This window comes from Prorops nasuta, unplaced genomic scaffold, assembly GCF_024137725.1.
Source record: "Prorops nasuta isolate Cenicafe-Biocafe unplaced genomic scaffold, Cenicafe_Pnas_1.2 PNAS00019, whole genome shotgun sequence".
NCBI classification, from domain to species: Eukaryota; Metazoa; Arthropoda; class Insecta; order Hymenoptera; family Bethylidae; genus Prorops; species Prorops nasuta.
Window position 1 is genome coordinate 5,290,325 of NW_027116816.1, and position 24,708 is coordinate 5,315,032.

A 24,708-nucleotide genomic window follows, 5' to 3' on the forward strand; every position below is an offset into this window, starting at 1 on the left:
CAAATAGCTGGCTCTTTAAAGGTTAAGAATCATTCGAAATGCTTTACGAAAGGAATAATCATGCTGGATAATGTGGATACTGGGATGAAAAGATATTGAAATAAAAAGTTTATGGCAGGGAGAGTAGAAATAAATGAGGAAACGATGATACACTTGAAAATGCGTACAACGGCCTTTAACCCTCCCAACAACCGGTCAATGAGATATAGGGTTGCTTGTCGTGGAAATATCGGAGTGGGGGTTAGAGTGGTGGAAGAGTGGGCTGGGGGGTCACGTGACAATCGATCCGACAAATGATAATGCAGCCTAATGCACGCTAATGCACAACGTACTCCGCGAATTAAGGAGGTGATAAGCCTTATCGAGCAACCGACACAAACAAACACGCACGGCAACACATCGTAAACAAACACACATGCGCTTCTATATACACATTTCAGAATGTACGAAAAGCTGCATATGTGCGAATTAAGAAAAAAGTAAACACGTGGATTCGTGCTTTCAAAAAGACGCACGTAAGCTCCGAGTTTGGAATTATCAGCTGGTTTCGAGTTGCTCGCACTGGAAGAATTTTTATGCACCACGCGAATGCCTTAACGCTATATGTGTAGGCCGAGTTTTGCTTGTTTCTATCTGGTGCGACCCGTGCGGTGAATCCTCTCACCATTTTGCTGGAGATACCATCTAAAAAGGCGTCCGCACCTTGGAAATAAACTCGCACACAGACGCACCTGTAGAGGGCGAGGAAAGTCTATTCACCGATGCCATCGAATCCAACCATCAGCCTTTTTGCACAAAGCTACTCGTTTTGCTTATTTCTCACCCAACTCAAATTGTCCAAATGATTCTCGTTTCTAAACATTTGCCCCATTTCCCCAGAATTTAAATGTTCGCTTCCGTCGTTAGGGGAATCGAGGTTAGGTTTTTTCACTCACAGCTTTTTTCATCCTATACCATTGGAGAATTTCAAGCTAAGTCTTTTTCGCTCGAGCTTGCAATTTTTTAGCCCGAAAACGTGAAAAGATTCTCCATTGCTGTGTTTAAAGTCACTCGTGTTCTCGGAACTGCGTGTTTGCTTATATTTCTTTTTCCACTATCTGCCTGCTTTTTGCTGCGATTTCCACCATGTTCCACGAATACTCAATTATGTATAGTATTGTATAGAGACGCTTTCGCGAAACCACTTATTGTCGTTTCATCTTTCAATATTTAACGACGAATCTTTCTTCGAATTAACTCGTTGAATTTATCGATAACCATTCAATTATGCATTCGAAAAAGCTATTTCGGTGTTGTGTACCTCGTTTTTCAATATATATCTGGCGATTATTTTTGCCGCTGAGATCCAAGAAAGAGCCGAACAAAAATATATTCAAGCGATTATACCGAGAAAAAATTCTTAAAGTCAATTAAATATTCGTTTACTCTGTTGCAAACAAATATTTAATTGGTTTCAAGATATTTTTTTCTCCATCTACAATTCACTTGTGTATTTCAATCCTTAACGATAAATTTAGATAATCAATTCCAAGAAATTATTGATCCAACTCTGTGTGACTTATTTGATTATCAAGTATTGTAAGACAATGGATAAAAAAGGCTTCCCACGTAACACTGATATGCATACAATGAAAATGCAGCTTTGCTCGCGAGCACAAAAACTAATTTTAGAATTAATCTTCTTTTGTTTATTCTTTGTTTGACCCACCCTTTTATTTGCCTTCAGCAGATTTTCGACCTTTTTCTCTTTCTTTATTTTCCACTGTTTTTTTTCTTTTTCATCCAGGCTGCAGACACTGGGAAAAACCTCCGGCTTTAGCTGAGACCCATGTGCACAATGCTCGGTCTTCTCTGATATGTCAATTTTAACTCTGTTAGCTACCAATTACTAGATTATTCATGCCGTCTGCCGCGTTAAGCATACAATGATCTCAATATTTCAACTAGCATGGTTTATACAAAATCAATAATTACGCGATTAATCCCATATCGGTTATTCATTATTAGCTAATAAGACTGGAATAGCAGTCGATAGATCAACAATAATTTTGTTTGTTCAGGATATTTTCGGTACAGCTGAATAATTATTCCATTAGTTTTCCGTATAATCGAGATAAAAATGAATAATGCTGGTAGTGTTCTAAAATAAACTAAAGGGAATTTTCATGAAAAAAAAAATATCTCTATTCAAACAATTCGTCTAAAATGTTTTGATACTTGATAAAAAATGTACGTTTCTGTGTTTAATGTTTGCTTTTTTTTCTTGCTGGTATATTGTCAGCGAGGATTCCGTGTCCTTGTTAGCTTCCCTCCCGACCACCCGTTGAACTATTTCGCGAAAGTACACGGTACTCGTAAATCATTTTTATGGACTCATCTAGCTAGATATCAAAGATAAAAATTAAATAAAAATCCTGTGTGTACCATAGAACGACGTTCCGTAATAAATAACGATCGGTCGATGAACCGTTCAGTCATCCTTAATGGGATCAAAAATGATTTTCCCTACATGGAAACATTTTTCAAAATGCATTTCGTGTCAGGTATTTGCTGATTTGAAAAGACATTGAGATTCTGCCAAGGATAAATAAAGTTGTTTCTACAAAACTATTTCAATTCTAAAGAAAAAAGAACTATTTTCTTTCATAACTAAAAACAGTAGGTACAGCAAACAGTTTTTCTACGAGAGTTTGTATTCTTATAATAATTTTAGACATTGCAAATTTATTCACAAACACTTTAGAAAAGGATAGATCTTTTGTTAATATCCTTAAGTCGGAGAGGATTTGCAAGGATTAAAATTTACAAAAGGACAAAGTTAGGAGAATTGGATCGATTATTCAAGTTTAACGAGGTGAATTTCTGAGCTGGCATTCTTTAGCGCAGGGAGGGAAAGGGGGAGGAAGGGTTTCGGAGTTTTTAGCATTTTTGTTTAAAGGAAAAGAGGGAAATCGTGTTCGTAGCGAGCTGCAACGGAGAATAAGTCGGGCTGCATAAATCTCAGGACCCTGGCAGCTCGCCCGAAATAAACAAATGTGAAACGGCTGGCCCGATGGATTTATACTCGATCCGATGAGAAATATATTTTTCTCGTCACACGGATAATCAGTCTACGAGAATTCACTGAGAAAATTGGCAGGAGTTATGTCAGTATGGCCGATTAAACGGTGAATTATTAGTCTGGAAAGAGGGAGGGAGGAAAAGGGAGAAAAAAGTTGAGGAAAACTAAGAAGAGAAAATTGCGATTGGCGCTGAGGTGTTGCTCGATAAGAAGGAATCTGTTTTGTTACGAGGATCCATGGGCGTTCCAGCGTGAAATTAAGATCGACAGGAGCGTTGAAAAGTGGCAGCCGTGAATTTCGGTATCAAAAGAGTGTTAAAGGCAGGTGTCAAGTGGCGAGGAATACCGTCGGGGGTTCCCAGTATCGATTGCAGCGCGATAAAATATTGCCGTTGCGTGCTCCGCTACTAAAGAAGAAAGCTCCACTCTTCCACCGCCCCAAAACTTTTTATTCATCCTCCATCTTTTATTTAGCCCCCGCAAAAGACTTTTCTCGCATCCACCATCTTTTATCTCACTCCCATAAATCACCGTGATCTCTCGATCCCATAACAAATCAGTATCCTCAAAATGTTGAAGCACCTCTGGCAGAAATTCGGACAAAATTTTATTGAAAAGTTCTGCTTCTTTACATCCCTCCCCCAAAGTCCGATCAATCCAGGCTTTTTTCACTGGGAGTTAATGGACGATGCACGGTGGATTTGTGGAACGAATCAGATGAGATGATGGTTGATGAATTTTTGCACGAGAGTTTCCGTGCAGTTTGCGAGAAGAGGGGTGGGGGTGGGGGTGGGGGAGAGGAGCACCTGACATGGGGTGTGCGTGTCCCCGGCAGTCCCGCCCCTTTTGATCCCTTTGGCGATTGTTGGCATCAACAAGTGGCAGCCACTCGACTCTTTCACAAAGAGAACCGCCGATCGCTGCCGATACTTTGATCACTGAAACCTACTCTCTTCCTTTGCCTCCCACCCCCTCCTTCATCACTTACAAGAGTCAGGCACTTACACGCACGCACACCTTCTCTCAACTTTGCACGACACCCCCTCAAACCTTCATCCATTTCCCGATAGCCTTTTCGCAACGTGCAACTCCTTCTGCCAATTTTATCTCCTCCCCCCCCCCCCCCCACCCTCGACTCTCTCTCTCTCTCTCATACACATTCGCATTACCTACAGAAAATTACGCTTATCAACTCTTTTCCAACTCCCTCCAAGCTTTCTCCCTTAATTTTTTTATCCATTTTTCTAAATTTTTGGTTTATTAGGTCATTTTACCAATTTTATCCAATCTTACTCCCCCCTCCACACCTCTCGATCTCTCTGGCTTGCCCTTAATTCTCTGTTTCTCCAGCGTCAATTTTTTCCTCCAGTTCCGACCTTTTTCCAACTCGTTCAGCAAACTCTGCCACTTTTTCCCCACTTCTTTTCCCTCTCTGTTTTACTCTCGATTTATCTCTTCAACGTATTCTTCGTTTTTCGCAAATTTTTTGCTTTCACTTTCTCTTCAGCTTTAGCTCCGTCCTCTGCTACTTCGGGTGCCCTCCTGTTTCGTTTGCGATGAGTCAAGAGACACTGCGGTGTCTCGACTCTGACTACGAGGAAAAGCGGGATTGCCATCGAGCATTATTCTCTTATTACATCAAAGTTTCTTATCTCGGTCTGGGCAATAATTTCCAATTAATTGTTTCGACTAATTAATTTTCCACCCAAAATCCAGTCTAGATTACCGTACGTACCGTGTCAATGCAAGCTTTCGAAAGAAAATGATCAACATCAATTTACCCTACTCTATTTCTATTTTCTGTTTCAATCTAATTTTTTCAATTTGATCAACTTGAGCCAAGCAGGAAAATATATTCGCTTTAGAACAGTTTGTTTACTAATATTTTCGCATGGTAGCTGTGAAACGTTGATGTTAAAAGTTCATCCAGCAAACTCTGAGCTGCAGTCAATCTTTCTCCCCAATAAAGAACTCCATCCTCCTCCCTTCGTCTCTCGTCTTTGTCGTCTTCCATTAATGTTTTAATATTCAGGAATACATCCTGCGACCAATCTTGCCAAAGTTTTTGACAGATACTTGCTTAACATCGTATGATGCTTTAGTATATATATATATATATGTATAACGTGCAAGTTCACGTAACATGTTCACTGTATAAGTAACTTCTAAAGTATGGGTTGCAGGACATTTTTGGTTATAGGAAAGTTATCTAGTTAGGTTATGCATTTTATTTATGAATTGTGTAAGTGGAATCCCTTGGGATTTTTGATGGTCAAAATTTGGTAAATTTTCGTTAAGTTAGAAATTATTCAGGGTGAACAAGATACGTGGACCACCCTGTATATATAACAATGTAAAAACACAGTTTGCGGGATGTTGCTGAAACGGAACATTGCACGCTAAAAGTTACAACATTAGCAATACCGATACCGCAAGTAATTCCAGCAGGTTTCGAGTTCCTCTCAGCAATAACGATGAGGAAATTCGATAGGCCATACTAATTTGATATCTGATTGAATTACCGTAAAAGAAAAATGTAAAAGAAGCACGGGAAGACCGGTCAAAACTGACAAGGATCTGTGAGAATAATTAGAAGCTGCTGATAGCTCCCCAATGATTAATGAAATCTGAGAACCGAAACTCCCACTGGAATTTCATCAATGAATTCCTAACGCTGGAAGCCACAAAATTAAATTCTGGTAATTAATTCCATCGGATTTCATTGAATTTTAATTTTTCCCCCTTTTTCTACCAATTTTTTAAATCCACGATTAAAGATCGAATAATAAATTTTTTGACATTAATAAATTCACGTAACGAGGAGCTCAGCTGCAGAAGGAATTCAAGAAGAAAATTTGGTGCTTTTGTGTTACAATTTAATGAACTCGGAATTGGAAGGTGGTAGATGAGATAAATTAGGAAGGATATCAAACATGCCGAGAGAATTTCATTTGCACCGCACGATTTGGAGGATACATACCTAGATTTATCTCAATTAACAATTTGGCCTAGTTACAAAATCTCTAATTATTCAAGGGAAAGGACTTGTCGTGCGAATTTCGAATACCTCAGGAAAGTACTACCACGTATTCGTTTAATCATATGAGCACACTGACAAGTCCCATATATGCATGTCAAGCGGAATAATTCTTTCGTCCAATCGCACTTGGCGATGATCAAAACGAATTGCTCGTTTCGCGAATGAATTCTCTCGCGTGTCGAAGGAATTCTACGAAAATAACGAGTCTAGGTGATCCCGAAAAGGAATTCCTTGTGATTCGTTTGTAAATTCTCAGGAAGAGAGGAACTTTTTTGCGATTATGAGAATGAATTTCATTGGATTCGCTTGTGAATTCCGGAAAGGAGCTGGTGTGTTTCACAAGGGGATCGCTCGTATGGGGCTTTACGAGGGGATTGCGGACTACAAAGTGGCGTAGCGTAAAATCGAGAAAGTTTGGCTGGCATTTATCGAGTCGCTGCACAATGTAGCCTGTCCACGGCTGGCGGAACGTGGCGAGAAACGCTGGAAGTCGCTAGGATTGCGTGCCGAGAATTCGCAGCACTCCCGAGACTCGTACGTTTTAATGCCGAGTATCCATTTTCCATGCAGCGACTCGCAAATATTCAGAGACCCAACAAAAATTTCACGCGATCCGTCTCACGTAATTTCAATAATTAAACTTATCGATCATTTTGCACCTTCCAATTTGTTCACTCGAGAGCTTCCATTCTCGTCTATTCACGATCGATTATGTTAATTTTTCAGAGATCTACAGAGCTTCAAAACCCTGAAGTGGAGGTGGCCGTCGCGTGAGTTAGGTTATGTTAACTCGGTATATTCCAACTCGAGCCAAAACAAACTTTAAAGCGTTTTGTCGATGGAAAGTGTAAACACAATCAAGAACTTATATCGATTTGTGGAACGTGTGATTTAAAAAAAAAATTGGAAAATATTTCAATCTCGAAGATTCAGGAAATAGAGTTTTGCTTATCGCTAGAGAATTTCTGAAGATTTGCCGATGGCAACGGTCGTTAGAGTGCGGCGTGAAACAGGAAAAAAGGTTAAAGGCGACCGTGCCGAGGTCCTTCGCCCTTTTGCCAAGGACACTCGAGAAACTCCTCGAGATGGGGCAGGCCAGCATCGTTAAGGCTTCCCCGATAATGCTTGTTCCGAGAGGATTTCATGCTCGCTGAACTGACAACTGTACTTTCCCTTCCAAACAGTTTCGTCCATGAATTCACCCAATAAAATTATTCCATGACTTCAGAAACTATCGTTTCGCTAATAAAAATTCAGTAATCACCTGAGAAGTTTACTGGAAAAGAAACTTTCAGTTTTCTCCGCAGAGTCTTATTAGGAAAAGGTTGAATTCTCTTAGAAGGGACAGTGTGAGAAAAATAGAAGAAATTCTAATGCACCAACCAATGTTCCGAGGAGGGAAAATTGCGTGAAGAAACTTAGCGACACGTGCCAGCCATTCTTTTCAGCTGGAGTGGAGAGGAGAAAGAGAGGTAGAGGAGGGGGGGGGCAGGGTGATTCCCCGGATGGCTCAATTTGCCGAGCTCTTTCGCGAACGAACTCACACATGGGGGAGTGCAATGCTATGTAACGCGAATGTATCGACGCGAGAAATCCACTTACCCAGCCCGATACGCAATTTAAGCTATCCTCCTTTTCTCCATCCCTTCTTTATTTTCCTACCATCGACTATACCACTCTCCGAACCCTCCAAAATCACACAGAAAAATACCGTCATCCACCAAAACATACGTCGCAAGAAATTTTGCCTAAGAATGCCGATAAACACTACCCCTGTTTCACTCAACATTTTTTTAGAGGTTAAGGTTCTGTACAATTTCAAAAAAAGTATGTACAACGCGATCGTTGAATTATTTATTCTCCATAGATTTAAAACTACAATTATTCATAGCGATACAAAAATATGATTAATATTTATCAATATTGAAATCCGCAGTGTAAATGTAAATGTCGAAATTTTCGTTTGATCGAGGTCGTCAGTGCTTTAATTAAAATGCTTTACATGCCTTGTGAGCTCGTGTTGATGCGATATCGGGAGAAAAAGCTTCCCGTCCAACAATATTTTCGCAACACCGGCTCTATTATCGACCGAGAAAAGTGATAGTAGTGGCCCGGTCGGTATAATTGGAAAACTTGACGAGCGAACGGATGATTGAAAAAGTTTGTTCCTTTTTTGGCTTTTTTATATAATTTCATTAGAATCTACCAGATATGAACAAATTTTTCACTCATGATATCTAATATTACACGATCGCTAGAAATAACAATGCGAGTAGTATTCAAAGAACAGAAGCTTCTGGAAAAAGAGCTGGTAAAATGCAGGGTTTGTTGATAAACTGGAGGCTTCCCAGAAGTCGATTGTGTATTAATAGGGCAAAGAATTTCCCCGAACTCGTTCGAATAGTTCATTCCTAACGATCCAGCGAGATATTCTCACGAGATCTCGCTGGAATTATTTGTAGGTATGAAATTTCCGAGCGAGCTCTTCGTAAGGGTAAGAGAGGTTAGGTTGGATTGTTGGGGTCTCGGTAGCTGATATTTCGGTAAAGTGAACGAGATTGTTCATGAGTTACGAGAAGGAGGAGGTGGAGATGGTATGGGTTGTGAAAAAACGTTAAAAAATAATGTTCGGGGTCGTGCACCGGCGGCACGTGCAAACTTTAATGACGGCGGGCAAACGCGTGCAGAAGAAAAACCGCTGCTAGCCAACAAAACACGCCCCCAACCTGTCTGACCTGCCCATTGTCCCGTGTAACCGACGGTTACCCAACACATTTATGACAGTCTTAACGAGCCTCGCCCATTCTCCTTCGTAGAAAATTTTGTCTTCCCCCTCCTTTCCCCCCGTAAACAAAGCGAACAATAAAACAGCAAAAACCAAAAGTATCACGCATCGTAAAGAGTCTTCGTGGAATTAACGATACTTTGTACATGGCGGAGTGCTCTGACAAAAACGTAAGCACACGAGAGGATTAAAGTCGGTTGTTTGTATCGAATCGTGGAATAGGCTTTCAAGGTGCCTTCTCACGGCACGTGGCGTGAGAAGACAGAACCCATCAAAACATTCCTCGTAATTCGTAGAATTGACGGGAGCTTTTTGCGTTTCTCCAATAAAAATGAATCAAAGAACAGTTTCGCGAGAAGACAACTCGAAGAACGTTCTTTTCCATTACCTCTGCATGCCAATCAATAACCGCACTCAAGGTCAACTCTGACTTTAGAAAAGGATACAGGAAACTCGATAGACTTCAAACGTGACAGTGGTGCACGCAACGAACTTGATCAGATTTCGTGCTAAAATTTGACAGGAATCAGTTTTACCGATCGATTTCACTCAATTTTTTTTTTACATGACCGATCCACTAGAAATACTAACACACCGAGGATGATTCTGTTGCTCATCCATCGGATTATGTTTCTTCCTACTTATTTATACCGAATACTGAATTTCAGCGTCACTGGCGTTTTGTTATATTGTTAAAGTTTTTTGTTTTCACTGAATAAATTTATATAGCATTGTTCATAGGATTGCGCTGGTTTTATTTCTCTGAGAAAGGAACAAGTTCGGTGCTCAAGGGAATAATTAAGTGCATTAAATTGGCTTCCATCGACTTTATTGAAACGACAAGCGGAGCTGGAGATTTTCCAGCTTCAGAAGTCGGCTCGGTTTCTTCTCAAAAGAACTTTGTATCCTCAGCCCCTTACCTCCCCCACCATCATCATCCGGTGCAGCCATCCCGTTAGCGGCTAATTAGATGAATAAGTAATTCTACTTTTGAAGATGATGAACAAAGGACTGGTTTTCTTTTTCAGGCGCAGAGGATGTGTTCAGGTTTACCGGAAATGAGACGCACACAGACTACTTCCGGTTGGTGCTCAGGGACGGAAACTATCTTCTGGTCGGCGGAAGGTAAATACAGGATTCATTTTGGGTAGAGTACTTTAATTAAAGTGTATCTTCTCCGCTTCTTGTATACTTTCAGCCCCCACCTCAATCCTCGCTTTACTTCCGCCCCCCCCCCCCCCCTCCCATCAGCACGATTTTTGCTCTTTCCTCAGTCTCACCAGCATTACTTCAATGCATATATTGTACCATTTAATTTTTGATTCCGCTATTTTTCTACAAAAGACTCTTTATAAAGTAAATAATTCACTTATTTTTCCTTACTGAATTAAAATTTTAAACTGGAACATTTTCCACATTTCCTTCGTAATAATCTTCCGCCAGAAATTCCTCCTTGTTGAGCGATCGATTAATCTGCTCGTAATTAAAAAACTATCTAAAGATAAATCAGCGTTACACGGTAAAGAGCTATAAATTCCTAAGCGGAAAATTCAAGATTTTTCAAGTACAAAGAAAATTGTACTCTATTTTCCTGACTGGCTTAAATCTGCGCAGACTTTTTTTCAATTCGAGTAGTTTAAAGAACGAAGAAATAAGCGTGGAAAAAAATGCAGAAATAGTATTATCCAGACGTGGTAAGATTTTTAAGGATGACTCTGCGCTAAAATAACAGATCAATGCTTGTTCAGGAATCTGCTATCGTCCGTTCGAGAAACTACTCTCATCGCTGGTATTTAGATACGTAACTTCCTGCAGAATAAACGCCAGCTATAATTGGTGTAGAATGATATTTGCTTAACGACTGACGCGTTTCTCTGGAAAGCGACAGCGCGAAGATAGGAAAATTCTCTCCTTCGATTCGAATAATTCGCCCATTAGGGGAATCCCGTGGTTAAATACTGCAGGGTAGTTCGTCTGACAAACTCTCGCTCCCTCGGCCGAAGCGGGCAAAACAACTATTAACGCTTTGGAAAAAAATGCATAAATTCACGGAAGAGCGACGCTTGAAAGTTGCTCCGCGGTTAATTGATATTTGCGTAAATAGGGCGCGGAAAGGATCTCTCGTTGAATTAATTAGCTCTTTGACAGTGCTGCCACTATACGGAGCAGTGTTCTCGAAAAAGGAACATAATAGACAGAGGCGCTCGGTCGGTAAAGAAGATTCAGCATTCCGCACTCGTGCTAATGCGCGCCCCGAGATTATTTAACTTAATAATCGCGTGTTTTAGCCAATGTCGAGTTACAAATCCGCGGAGGCGCATTACGTGGTTGAATGTAATTTATTGTTACGGTTAACCCAGTTGTTGTTGTTGTTCGTGTCGCGCGCCACTATTCTCGGGTAATGACCGGGCTTAACGATGCGAACTGTAATCACAATTAGAGTTATGTCAACTCCCAGGCGTTATCGGCTCAAAAAATCTTGCATCGCGCGACGCTTTACCGTCGAGTGATACGAGTACTCATAATTAAGTCACATAAATTATCCGAAGCCTGTGTGCTCGAAGCGCCATTACGAGGGGATTTCCCGCCAAAACTCACGAATGCGCCGTTTCGGCTTAAAAATTGCAGGATATCAATTTTTACCATCGCGTGATTGTTGAATAAGGTTTTCCTTTTTCTTGCAGAAATCGAGTTCACAATTTGAGCCTGACAGATTTGACGGAGCAGCAGAGGCTTACGTGGTATTCCATAGAGAACGACGTGAAGATGTGCGTGATGAAGGGCAAGGATGAAGAGAATTGCCAAAATTATATTCGGATACTGGTTAAAACGGGCCAGAACTCGCTTCTGGTATGCGCGACGAACGCTTTCAAGCCCTTGTGCAGGGACTACGTCGTCAACACTGGCAATTATAGTGTCAGTAAGGAAAAAGCTGGCCAGGCACTTTGTCCTTACGACCCGCAACACAACAGCACCTTTGTTTACGTCGACGGTGAACTGTACACTGGCACCGTTGCCGATTTCTCCGGAATGGACCCAATCATTTACAGGGAACCACTTCAAACCGAGCAATTCGACTCGATGAGTTTGAACGGTGAGTCTATTTTACTTCTCCATTCTCCCACTGATCATTTTTACGACGAGTAAAAATCTATGACTATATGTATATATATATATATATATATATATATATATTCTATTAAAAGCAAGTCAAGTTTTAAAGTTGTCGGAAGGAGTAGGAACTTTGAAAATTTATAATGCGCAATGCGCACAAGATTAATAATACTTTACAAATCCTAAGAGGCTTACAGACACACCGTCGAGTTAATAAATCGATAAAGTTTGCTGTCATTAAGGGGTCGTCGTACCCGTTTTCCGCAAGTTTCTACTACTTGCCAGTAAAACTTACCGGTCTTAACACTGTTATGCACGCCAGTGCTTTTCAGTCAATGTGGACTCTCCACCCCCAGGGACGCGAAAACTTTTCTCCCTTGACGCCGCCGTTGCGAATGAGAACCACTGCAGCGCCGCAGTATTCCCGTCTGTTTTTATTTCAATCTCTCGGATAAGGGAGAAAAAAATTATTTAACAAGCACAATCTACCATCCGCTATTATTCTTTCAGTTTGAGAGGAGTTTCGACCAATCGATGAAACATTTTTTTAATATTCTCTCGTAATAAGGCTCGGACATTTTCTTTAAGCTTTCCTAGCAAGAATCGCGCAAACTTCTTCCTTAGAGGAAGCCCCAAGATATTCAATTAGCGAGAGTACATTAACTGGCAGCCACCGCGGGCTAATTTTAAACGTGAAACGACCCCTATCGATTACCATTGTTTCATTTTTTTTCACGAGACTAGAAAACTCGGAGGACGTTTCATCGAATTTTTATAAAGTCATTGATTAACCGTTTCTTTTTTGCAGCGCCGAATTTCGTGAATTCCATGACGCAAGGAGATTTCGTTTATTTCTTCTTCCGGGAGACGGCAGTGGAGTATATCAATTGTGGAAAGGTAATTATTGTAATTAAATAGTCTCTCTCTCTAAATTGAGCCTGAAAATGAGAAACTTTATCTTGTAATATTTTTTCTCTCTCAGACCGTATACTCTCGTGTAGCGAGGGTATGCAAATCGGACCGCGGCGGTCCCCATCGTTTCCGGAACCGGTGGACTTCGTTCCTCAAGTCTCGCTTGAATTGCTCGGTGACCGGAGATTTTCCATTCTATTTTAATGAAATCCGTAAGTATTTCTCTCAAATAATGCAATCCAAGCGCTTATTAAAATTATTTCGCAAATTTAAGGCAGTAAATATTGCTTCCAACCAGACCTGAGCACGTTGCTTTCGAGTATTAAACTGCAAAGAGTCCTTGCGAGACTCTTGGAAAAGTTTTTACATTTGCAGCAAGGAACCGATTATTAGAAAGCTTTTGTGGCCACCATTAGAAAAGCAAAGTTTTAGTTTGTTCAGGTGCCGGAGAACGTGAATACTCCAACCAAGAGAATCTGGGCTGTCTTAATAGCAAATAGTGTTAATTATAATTAATTAAAAGAATTTTTGAGACTAAAATTTACTTTATGATCGCCTTAAGGGTCGATAATGAGAAAACCTAACTTACCGACGCTTAAATTTTTTTTACAGAATCCACAACGGAGTTGATTTCCGGTCAATACGGAAACGTGTCTGCGCAACTCATCTACGGAACGTTCACGACTCCTGTAAATAGCATAAGCGGCTCCGCAGTCTGCGCGTTTTCCCTTCAAAACATCACAAACAGCTTTGACGGCAGCTTCAAGGAACAGATAAACCGCAATTCCAATTGGCTGCCGGTGCCAGGCAACAAAGTTCCGGAGATCAGGCCGGGTCAGTGCACGAACAACTCGCGCTCCTTGCCAGATACGACCTTGAGTTTCCTCAATAGCCACTCGCTCATGGACGAGTCCGTACCGGCCTTCTTCGGACAGCCAATTGTTATCAGGACCAGCTTTCAGTAAGCATTCTACTGTATACAGTTTTTATATACTGATTTTCCAATAATTTACAATGTATCCCGTTTATCGTGGAAATAAATAAAAGAGAAACGCCAGAAAAATAATCGATCATATTTATATGAACAGTTACAGATTCACGCACATAGCTGTGGATCCTCAGGTGAAGACACCTGGAGGTAAGACGTACGACGTCTTGTTCATCGGTACGGACAATGGCAAGGTGATCAAAGCCATCAACGCCGATTCTGCGGATTCTCATGAGAAAGTGAGTCCCGTTGTGATCGAGGAGATCCAGGCATTCCCATCTAACGTTCCCGTAAGGGGAATCAAGGTGGTCCGAGCTTCGCAGGCTGGTGATGGCCTCGAAGATGGGCGATTGGTCGTTGTAGCGGACAGCCAGGTGCAGGCATTGCGACTGCACCGTTGTTACAGCGACAGGATACTGTCCTGCGGTGAATGTGTAGCTCTTCAGGATCCCTATTGCGCCTGGGATAAATTCGAGGGCAAATGCAGGGCCCTCGTAGGACCAGCAGCCACGGACGCCAGCAGGTTCCTTCAGAGCGTTGCTACTGGCGTTCATTCGTCCTGTCCACCCAGTAAATCCTTGAACAAGGACGCAGGAAGCGTCGGTGCTATATCCGCCAACCAGAACAAGTTCCCGCAGGACTCCATGATGCCCAACAAGGAGAGTCAGGGCGGAGAAATTATCAATATCATGCAGGACGAGGAGCAGGATAACTCAGGTAATCTTCATTCAGTGGGACAAAGTCCTTTGTCATACGCGTTTCATTCTTTGGTTAAATGATCTTCATCATTATTCTATCGATTTCTCAGGTCCCGAAATATCAGCCGCGGACTCGCCGGTTCCACAATATTCGGTGGAGACGCTGGTTATGGCGGTGGTGGCCGGAGCCCTGGCAGCATTGCTTGTAGGATTCGTAGCTGGCTACTTGTGTGGCAGGAAATGCAGAAAAGACGAAGATGACAATTTACCATATCCAGACACGGAGTACGAGTACTTTGAACAACGTCAAAACGTGAACAGGTAATTGTACTATAGAATTAAATAGAATCAGACTGAAGGATGGAGAGAGTTTCGAGATATATCAATAATCTTTATGGCAGGTCTTCCTCCTGTGCTTTCAGATTAGCACCAGAGCCAAAGCTACTGCCACAGGAGGAAGTGACGTACGCGGAGCCAGTACTGGTTCCTCAGCCGCCAAAGTTACACTCGCCAAAGGGCACCATGAGGAAACCACCGCCAACGCCAACGGAAACCTTGTTCCAGTTCTCGGACGGTTACGGTTTCCGGGGAGCTCGCGACAACTTCGGAACACTTCGGAGTCACCAGGGCGACGCCTATAGAAGGAACGACGGCTTTGCGACCACGCGTAGTATGAAGAAGGTTTATCTCTGAGAAACGAGCGAGGAGGGAGGTGGTCGTCACCGAAGCTTAGGACGACCAGCACGAAATCGCCATAATGCGAACTCGGCGGGCAGAAGCAGCCGCGCAGTGGCGTCGTCCGGGGGACAGTCGAACCGCGAGCTGAGCGGCCCGAGGGCGCTGGAGTCGCCATCGCCGACCAGCGGATCCTCAAGTTCCCCCTCACCTCCCTCCTCGTCGCCCTCGCCAACCCTCGTGCCCATTCCTATGAACGGGAATTCACCGCCACCACCAACACCCCCATGCAGCTTCATCTATCGCTCATAGTCGAAGCCCCAAGCTCTGCCTGTCTCTAAAACCAAAACGGTACTTCTCAATCTCTGGAAACGACCCTTCTTATAGCGTCGGTCCTTGCCCTGCTGCGTTCACGCTTGCGAAGCCCGAGCGGTCTCGTTTTTTAGCTTAGGACACTGTTAGATTCCTATGGAAATACTGCCTGCTTTGCGACGACGATTATCCAAGCTTTTGCTTATAATATTCATTTTTAAACGACTTAGGAGAGCGAAGGGCTTGAGAAGTACTCTCGTTTTGGGAGATTTTTTTTTTTTTTTTTTTTTTTTTGGGCGTGCTCGGTGCCCCATTGGGCGTTCCTTGAATGTATAAAGTGTACAGGGACGTACACGTGGTGGTGATAGTGGTGCGGTGTTACAGTGGACGCGTGGTTTGGCTTTCACTCGACAGTGATTCTCAACGAGAGTTAATTAGCCCTTTTTAAGATTTTCCGTTGCGTGTACTATATATGATTTTGCTAGATCCGGTTTGCGTACAGTATTCTCGCATGTTGTAGAAAATGTAGTTGTTTGTTTTGATTGTAGATGATCTTTAGTCTTATGCCAGGTGCACTGTCGTTCGAGTTGAGAAGCACTGATCACAGAAAGCTTCACTCAGCTTATCGCTGCCAATATGAGAGGAAAGCTCACTGCGTCAGCGAGGACTGAGCAATGTAATGCGAATCGGAAGTCGCTGGTGAGTCGAATCTTCGATTTGCAAATGGCGTCCAAGAAGGCGTCGCGGAAACCTCTCCACAAGCTTACCACCTGAGCAATTTATCTCGCAAGTGTTCAGCGTTAAAAGAGTTATTGCTTACGAGATTGGACAGCTTAGTGAGGAGATTTGAAGAAATTTCGTGGACTTTCTTGCGAAAAAGTGAGGCTAGGAGTAGGCGATCAGGCTCGATTGACAAAATAGTGCTAATCGCTGGCGACTCAATGTCGTAATCTCCACTATTTTATTAATTGACAAAACACACACGAGTCAGCCCCCTCGAGCGGTGTGCGCCATAGTATTACGACAAGGCTTTTTTCTTAAAGTCAATTAAACGAGAGACTATCTTCAATGTCGAACCTGCAATTTTCTAATGTTGTAATATTGAATGCAAGTGATTAAATAGTGCCATTATAGTTCACGTAATACTACTGCGTGCCTCGAAATTCAACAAAAATAGGATCGTTGCTGCTGAAAGTTTTCCGTATATGGCTAAATGGGAGACGCTGTTTATATTCGCTAGAGACTCTATCCTAAATGTTTTTCAAAAACACAATTTTTTCCTTGCTTCGCCTCTGACATATATTGCCCATACAGCACCAAATGACTTAAAGGTATCTTTTAGACGTATTATAGTCAATTGGATGACTAAAAGATGTCTAGAAGAGAACTTTTAGTCAAGTGCGCTGTATGGGTGGTTTACTTTCTTTATTATTACACTTAGCGTGTTAATTGCCAAATACGACCCTTGCGATTTTAATTGCCAGGGCGAAATTGCAACTCAACCAAAGTTATTCTAATGAAAAATCAATACGACTGAACAAAGCATTTAAACGTACTAGTACCGACGCGCTTAAAACTTATCTTTTTATTAGGTTTCAGAATTTCTATACACGTATACTATATTATACATATATACATATATATATAATTATATTTTTAACGACCTCCTGTAAACACACCGTGTTCTCATATTGTTTATATAAGTTCTAATCTTTGTATTTATTTCTCAAGCGACACTTATTAGTCAATACTACGGAGTATATTGTTTCATAAAATCGTGGAGATTGCTATATCGCATTAATCATATGTTACAAGTTTTACCAGACCGACGACTTGTTCCGGTACAATTGTTGAGGTATGGTAGGATTGTTTTGATGAAAGAAGAGAAAAAAGAGAAACATACATCTTGTTACATTCGGAGATTAATCCCTAGTTTTATATACGTTTCGAAAACGCGCGTTTCAACACCTGCACATATACGTAATAGAGCGCTGAAAGAAAGATAGAGAGGAAGAAAATAAGGGGTGAAAGGAAGAAGGAATACACAGAGTTTGAGAGAGGGGATGAATAAGCAAGAGGCACGAGTCTTGCATGTACATAACATATATACAAAAAAATACCTATACAGCAGTTAAGAGTTATATGAGCGACAAAGAAATTGAGAATCAGTCTATCTAGCCTGGGCCCGATGGTGTATGTAGACATCTATCTTAAAGTGCTTCTTATTTCAGTGTGTTTAGAGATAACGCGTATGTGATATATTCTATATGACAAGATGTTTTCTAGGCATTGAGGGAAAGAGTGTGTGTGTGTGTGAGAGAAAGAGAGAGAGAGAAAGGGAATGCGAAATAAAGATAAATGGAAGAAGGTAATTCGAGAGTCTATTGGATAGAACGCTCTCGTAACGACGAGTTACACACATGACTCGTTATGGGATTCCCCGTTTTCATCGAGAACTCAGTTCGGTCGGTAATGCAGTTTCGTTGATAACGTAGAGATCTCCTCCGTTGCCTTTAGCCAATCACGCTTGTGCTTCTGTAGAAAGTCGATGGAGGGGGAAATCCCGTAACGAGCTACAAACTCATACGCACACGAAACACATACACGGGATAAAATCGACTCCTCAAAACTTTTTCGCGATGTTTTTATTACTCCAATGTCTGCCAAGGAAGGCTCGGCCGGCATCCCTTCAACAGTAAGACTGAAAATCCCCCTTTTCAGGACGAGCCTTCGTCGGTCACCACACCCGTGCGACCCCCCTTTTTTACTTTCTTTTGAACAGTACAAATTCTCGTTATATATATATATATATATATACACACACACACATATATATTTCATTTCCGATCAAAATGCATTTCACGTCAAGCTCGCGTACACTCACGAGAAAGTTTCGTTTTGACGATAATTGGATTTTTTCTTATTGGAATGCATATAGGTTAGAATCGAGATTGATGAGGTTATGTAGTACGATATTCGAGCTTGAAGTAGGCCTGCGTGTATCGCGAAAGAACCGCACGAAACGGTCCAATACTGCCATAAAGTCGATATACGACATGTTTATCGTTACAGAAATGTCATTATTGCCCAAAATGCGGGTACTACGGATATCGTTTGTTAACGCTAATTTCGCTAAGTTATATAACAAGTATAAACAGAGAGTCTTATCCTAACGGAGCTTATTAATCTATTGTTTAGCGATTGTTTCTTGAATGGAAGACTCAGGCAAAATACCAAAGATATTACACTTGTAAAATAAGCACCATTGGTAATTGTGATGGTTATCGTCAGTGGCGCACAAAATGATATTCATTAAATGATAAGGTGGCTCCTTGCACAGAACGAAATTTCTCTATAAATAATTTACATTTTTACGACCAAACACAAACAGAAGGTCGAACGTAAGATGTGAAAAACATAAACCTGATAAGAATGAAAATGAAGAAAATAAGAGTATTTTAAGTTTATCGAACAATTATAACCCAGTTGTTAAACGAGTTATGTGGTTTTAAGCACTGTCGTCAATAAATCAATTAAATGTGATAGGGAGGCTACACCTTATTAACGAATTTTAGTACTCGCGTTGAGAAACATTGCAGTCAGGGGACACTCGCGATTAGAACGATCGCAATTGCCAATAGAAACGCAACGATGCAAGATTGGAGGAGGGAGCCCCAGATGGCGCTGTGTTAAGAAAATATTTTTCGATGTACCTACGCGTTGTTAGGTAGACTACCATTTCAATGTTTCGACAGAAGGAGAAAATTAAGACAATGATGTGTTATCTATCGTTACCAGTCGATGCTGATACGTGCAAAACATTAGGAAAAAAGGAAAATACTTGTACAAATCGTGTTTAATCACTTTATTCGTGCTCGTACGTTCACGTTGTTTAAGCCAATAAGGAACGGATTCCATCCAGGACTATGAGTCACGACGATTGAGTGGAAGGAGGAAGCGAAACGATTTCACAAAGAGGCCCATGAATGCGCAATAAACACAATCAATAGAACACACGCACCAAGTACCAACGGCAAATGTCCATTTCACTTTTACCGCACGATTCTTCGACCAAAAAAAAAACATAACCTATGGTAACATGGCAGCTTGGCACGAATATCTCGTGCGAAACTACCAATCATTGTCGAATGAGTTTATGTTTCGGAAAAGCTCCATTGTTTCCAAGAGTCAACAGTTCGTTCCGGAAACATCGACGGAATTGTGATATTTCACGTACATTCCTCGGTAGCGTGGATGACGGTGTTTATTGGGCCGTGCTAACGATGATTAATTAAGTGGAGGCTTTAAATGATGCACTTTCCGCAACGTAACCTGGGCTTCGATCGGCTCCACGACCTTTCCTGCACCGTTCCGTTTCTCTTTGGTAACTCGGGCCACTTTATACAGTTAACGAGTTATTTACAAATTATGTATTTACGTAAACACACCGAAAACACATGAAACACACATGCAAACCAGCAAGGACACGAGTGTCTCCTCCGAACGAGGATCAGGTAGAGGTTGCAGTATGTAAGATTGACGATGGACACGTAGTTTAAGTAGAGGTTTAGTAACAGTACATATACAATATACATATATATGTATATATGAATATAATAAAGTATATAATATATACATATATATATAGAACGCTTGAAACGTATATTATAATAATAATATTATAACTTTTTATAAATATATTTTTCCGTCGAAGTCTAGCCTAGTTGGATACATACACGATTATGACTATTAATTTATCCGATTTGATTAATATATCGAAGGATCTAGCGTTAATTCGAAGTAAATAAACAGAAAACATCTTAGACGTATTAGTTATTATACGATATAAGGGAAGAAAAGTTGTACGAATTGTAAGTCACTTAAGCAGAAAAATTTGAGAAATGATTAGTACCTAAAGTTAAAGATTACTAATTAAATAACGTTGAGTAATGTGGCCGCCAGGTGGCCGGGGGTTCACCACGAAAATTTATCGGGCGGGGAAGTCTCTGTGTGGCTTTTGTACTGTCCTGCAAACCAGCCTCGCCGAATCTGGGCAACGTTGCTGGCTATTTTAGCCGGTACGATTATCTCGTTATATCACAGTGTAGAAAGAGTGGATCTAGTGGAAGACAGAGAGAGAGAGAGAGAGAGAGAGAGAGAAGGAGAGGGGGGAGCAGGAATAGCGCCGCGTTGCTGCAGATTTCTAGCGATTGAGGTAACCAGCCCGGCCACCCCTGGGCACGCTTTGTAATTAAGAGTGAGAAAGTCAGAATGAGTGAGGCGAGTGAGAAAGAATGAGAGAGCATTCCGTCGATCAGCGACGTTTTTTTCGAGGGTCTAGAACCCTTCAATTCAGCCCTCTCCCTCTGAAACCTGATCCCTAAAAAAGTTGCGCGTTGTAATATGGGCGAATCCCTAATGATAATACTAATAATAATAATCATAATTATAATTACGATTAATTACTAATTAATAACGACATTGCGATATTAGAAGATTTTTGAAGGGAAAATGAAAAGATACTACACACTATAGCATTTATCAACGATAAAAATAATGAGAATGTAACATGTATTTTGCTTCTTCCTAATACAGTGCCGTTTACGCTATTTTTTACTGTAACTACTAGATACGGCTGGACGGCCATGTTTTCGCAGGTATCGCCCGGTAATCACCGGGATTGTTACCGACTCATTTCGGCGCCGGGTACTTAGCCCATTGATGTCCTTCGTTAACTCTGTCGGCAATATCACTCCTGTACTTAACGCTACGGGGATTCCCCCTTCAAAAGTTTCCTTTTCATTACTGAGAGAGAGAGAGAGAGAGAGAGTGAGAGAAAACTAGAGTGAAAGAGAGAGAAAAGTAAAATTGGTAATATAAAACAGTTCTCATCGTTCCATAAAACTCAATGTATTTCGTACTTTTTTTATTAGCTCAACTTGAAAGTAAATGACAAATATATATCGTCAAATCACAGGTGAAAATAAATCAAAATATATTCAATATCGGAATAAGTTGAATCACTTACTTTAGAGCGGGGTTAACATGGGAGTTATATTTTCGATAACTTTGGACGTAATATTTGAGCACGGTCGCATGCAACTCGTAATTTTGAAAAGAATAAAAGAGAAAAGTGGAAAATTGTAACAAAATTTTGATCGCTCAGAAGTATAGCTTGATGCTTTCCCAAATAATTTCTCGACTTGTATAAAATTAAATAAGGCGAGAGGGAGAGAAAGAGAGAGCTAACGAGAGGGGGGGGAGGTCGAGAGAGTAAGAGCTACGGAATAAAAAAAGAGAAATTCATTAAGTAATTATAAGGATGCGATAATTTTTTATCTATACTATTTTATTAAATATGCTAGTAACTTTTACTTTTTGATCGACGGGCGAGCCAAAGACTTCTTTACATCGTACAAGGTCCTTCCCGACTAATTCTTAAGATTTAAACTAATCCAGACAGTTCCTCTAACAAGAGTCACACTCACTATAAGACCGTACAATAGATGAAAAACAGCTCGCTCATCGAAGATATTATTTGGGGAAAATAATTTTTTTCGTATCTAGATATGAAGGAGTGAATAAATATGGAAAGGAGGGCCAAAAATAATCGAGTTGTGGTTGCTGAGCTTTCGTGCGAGTGAAATTAACCGGATAAAGAGGAAGTAATGCATTATAATTACATTGATAACGAAGGTATATTATTGCCGATAATTATATTGTAACGATACGAGAACGATATTATACAATACTATTTATAAACACGAGAATATGGGATGAACGCAAAAATTCTGGTGGCAGAAAAAGTCAGTTTGAGTGGGTGTGTATGTCCGTGCGTGTTTCGTAGAATGCACGTGAGCCTGTGCGAAAAGGTGAAAGTGCAAAAAAGTAAATGCAAAAAGGGTGGGAGAGAGAGAGAGAGAGAGAGAGAGAGAGAGAGAGAAGATGGTAGGGCTCGTCTCATATTGGATAAAAAAATTTGTAAGCGAAAATAGCGAAAATTTTGACGTGAATTCTACATGTGTTTATGAATGAAATTTTCCGTGGCTTTATTTATAATTTTTTCCGGTTTATCCCGTACATATAATCTAAATTGCAATCGAGGATGCTGCTTAGGCTTAGGATTTTTGCGACTTTGGAATCTTATGTATATGCAATCATATAATATATTTATTCATTTCAATATTTTTCCAACTTTGGAAGCTTTCTCGATTGTTGTGAAATATCAGATAATATGGTAATAACGTTTTCTCGACCCCGAGTGACCTCAAAAGCCATGAACTTTTGAGGTTATGCGAAGAAGCGAAACCAGCGCCGTCTGTCGTCAAGATTTTAAAGGAAGAAGATGCAAAACAAATAGACGAATATGTCGAAAATCTTAAAACGTCGTTGTTCATTTGATTCTGCACGAAGCACAAAAATTTCAGGAAAACTCACTTTACGTTTCTTTGTCATCCGTATTACGAATTCATTTATGTTGCCCGTGCTTTTAGCACTCTTCACGCACTTTTGTTTACCTTTCTTTATGTTTCGCAATAATTCGATACATACAAAGTATAAAAAACTAAAAAGTGTAAGTAACGCGAAACGACCAGGCAATGTATAAACGTTTTGGATCATTTCTTTTTCTTCAAAATTTCGACTGAGACATCAATTTTCTCTCACTAATTTGCAATTGTTAATTTCTCGCTCGTCAAAATATGCTGGAAAGTGATCGACGCTTGAGATAAATGGATGTCGATAAATCAAATTTCAGAAATTCGTTCGATAAGGAATCGTTTTTACTCATGATTTTTAGTTTAGAATCACGAACAAAACATTCGCTTGGAGGAGCTAGCAACGCCAACTTCCGGTCGACGTCCACTTTTCTCAGCTGAGATAGAAACAAGAATTTTGTACTGGCTTTAAACAGAGTGTTGGCGTGCCTGGATATTGAGAGACAAAGATAGGAGTGGAATGGAAAAGATGGAGACAAGGGAGAGTGGTGAAAATGGAAGTGAAAAATTTATGTAGAAACGAGAGAGAGAAAGAGAGAGAGAGAGAGAAATGGAGTATGATTGTAGATTTGGAAAGTCACTTAGCCAGCAGACTGCTGTTCATAGTGCCCTGTTATAGTGGGTTTCCTAGGCAGAGTGGCAGAGACGCGTTAAAAACCTTAGAAACAGCAAATAAACCAGTCTACTACATTCTTTCTTTCCTGTACTTACTCGTTATCAACAAAATAATTGGAACTTTTCGAAAGGATTTGTGAGAAAGTTAAAGCTAAATAAATTTGAGTACTTGATCGAGACTCTTAATGAAAATCACTGATATAGATCTTAGACACTGAAATTCTGAAGTTGCTCCGCTCTCTGCCCATGGGACCCTGATCTATTTTTCAGAATACGCTATTGTGATTATTACTATATGATATAAACATTGAAAAAACTAAAACCACAAAAATACCTTGTATCTATTGTTTATTATACGATTCCGACGACTATTAATTTATAATGTTAATAATCTATATTAACGATAATTACCGCACATTATACCATTATTATATTTAGTACTATTAGAGAGTGAGGCTGCTACCATATTAATGAATTAAGTACTAAGTAATGGATTAATTAAGTAATTCATTAGAACTTTATATATAAATACATAAATATTACTAAACAAAATACTCTCACGTTACTGCGTTGATTATTTTGTATTTTCTGTTTTTATTCATTACTCTTCATCTTCTATACTTCTTCTTCAACTCAGTGTCAGTGAAAGATTTTCTCTTGATGATCTTGATTTTCCGCATTTTTTCTTGCAAGATCATCAAGTGCTGACTGCATTTTCATTGCATACTTTTCTTGGGCGATACTCAGTCGGTCTTTCGTTCTCAATTTCTCCCCCATTTTTCATTCGATAATTATGTTATTTTATAATATCATAATAGGTATAGACTGTACCATGAAATATTAAGTAAAAATAAATTTGATTAGGTAATCATTACTTGTGTTTTGCTCCTGTCCCATCATCCTTACATTTAAATTAACAATAGAACTTCGGAAAAAAAAGTTTCTTAGAATATAGGATAAGGAAAAAAACTGTTATATTTTTCAAAGTTTTATTTCATTGTAACACATACTA

General features: G+C 40.3%; 1 protein-coding gene across 3 annotated transcripts in view; it reads left to right on the forward strand.

The window, feature by feature from the left end:
* The window catches only part of LOC136780441 (semaphorin-1A-like), a 130,949-nt gene extending 106,399 nt beyond the window's left edge, over window positions 1-24,550 (forward strand). For 2 of the 3 annotated variants that reach the window (XM_066738801.1, XM_066738802.1), the window contains exons 3-10: window positions 9,915-10,011; window positions 11,571-11,980; window positions 12,809-12,897; window positions 12,983-13,124; window positions 13,525-13,873; window positions 14,001-14,617; window positions 14,709-14,919; window positions 15,000-24,550. In XM_066738801.1, the coding sequence (XP_066594898.1) occupies window positions 9,915-10,011; window positions 11,571-11,980; window positions 12,809-12,897; window positions 12,983-13,124; window positions 13,525-13,873; window positions 14,001-14,617; window positions 14,709-14,919; window positions 15,000-15,291 (2,207 nt within the window). In that variant the 3' untranslated portion in view covers window positions 15,292-24,550. The remainder of the gene's footprint in view (window positions 1-9,914; window positions 10,012-11,570; window positions 11,981-12,808; window positions 12,898-12,982; window positions 13,125-13,524; window positions 13,874-14,000; window positions 14,618-14,708; window positions 14,920-14,999) is intronic. The other variant, XM_066738803.1, reaches the window with a different exon arrangement.
* Window positions 24,551-24,708: the final 158 nt, after the last annotated feature.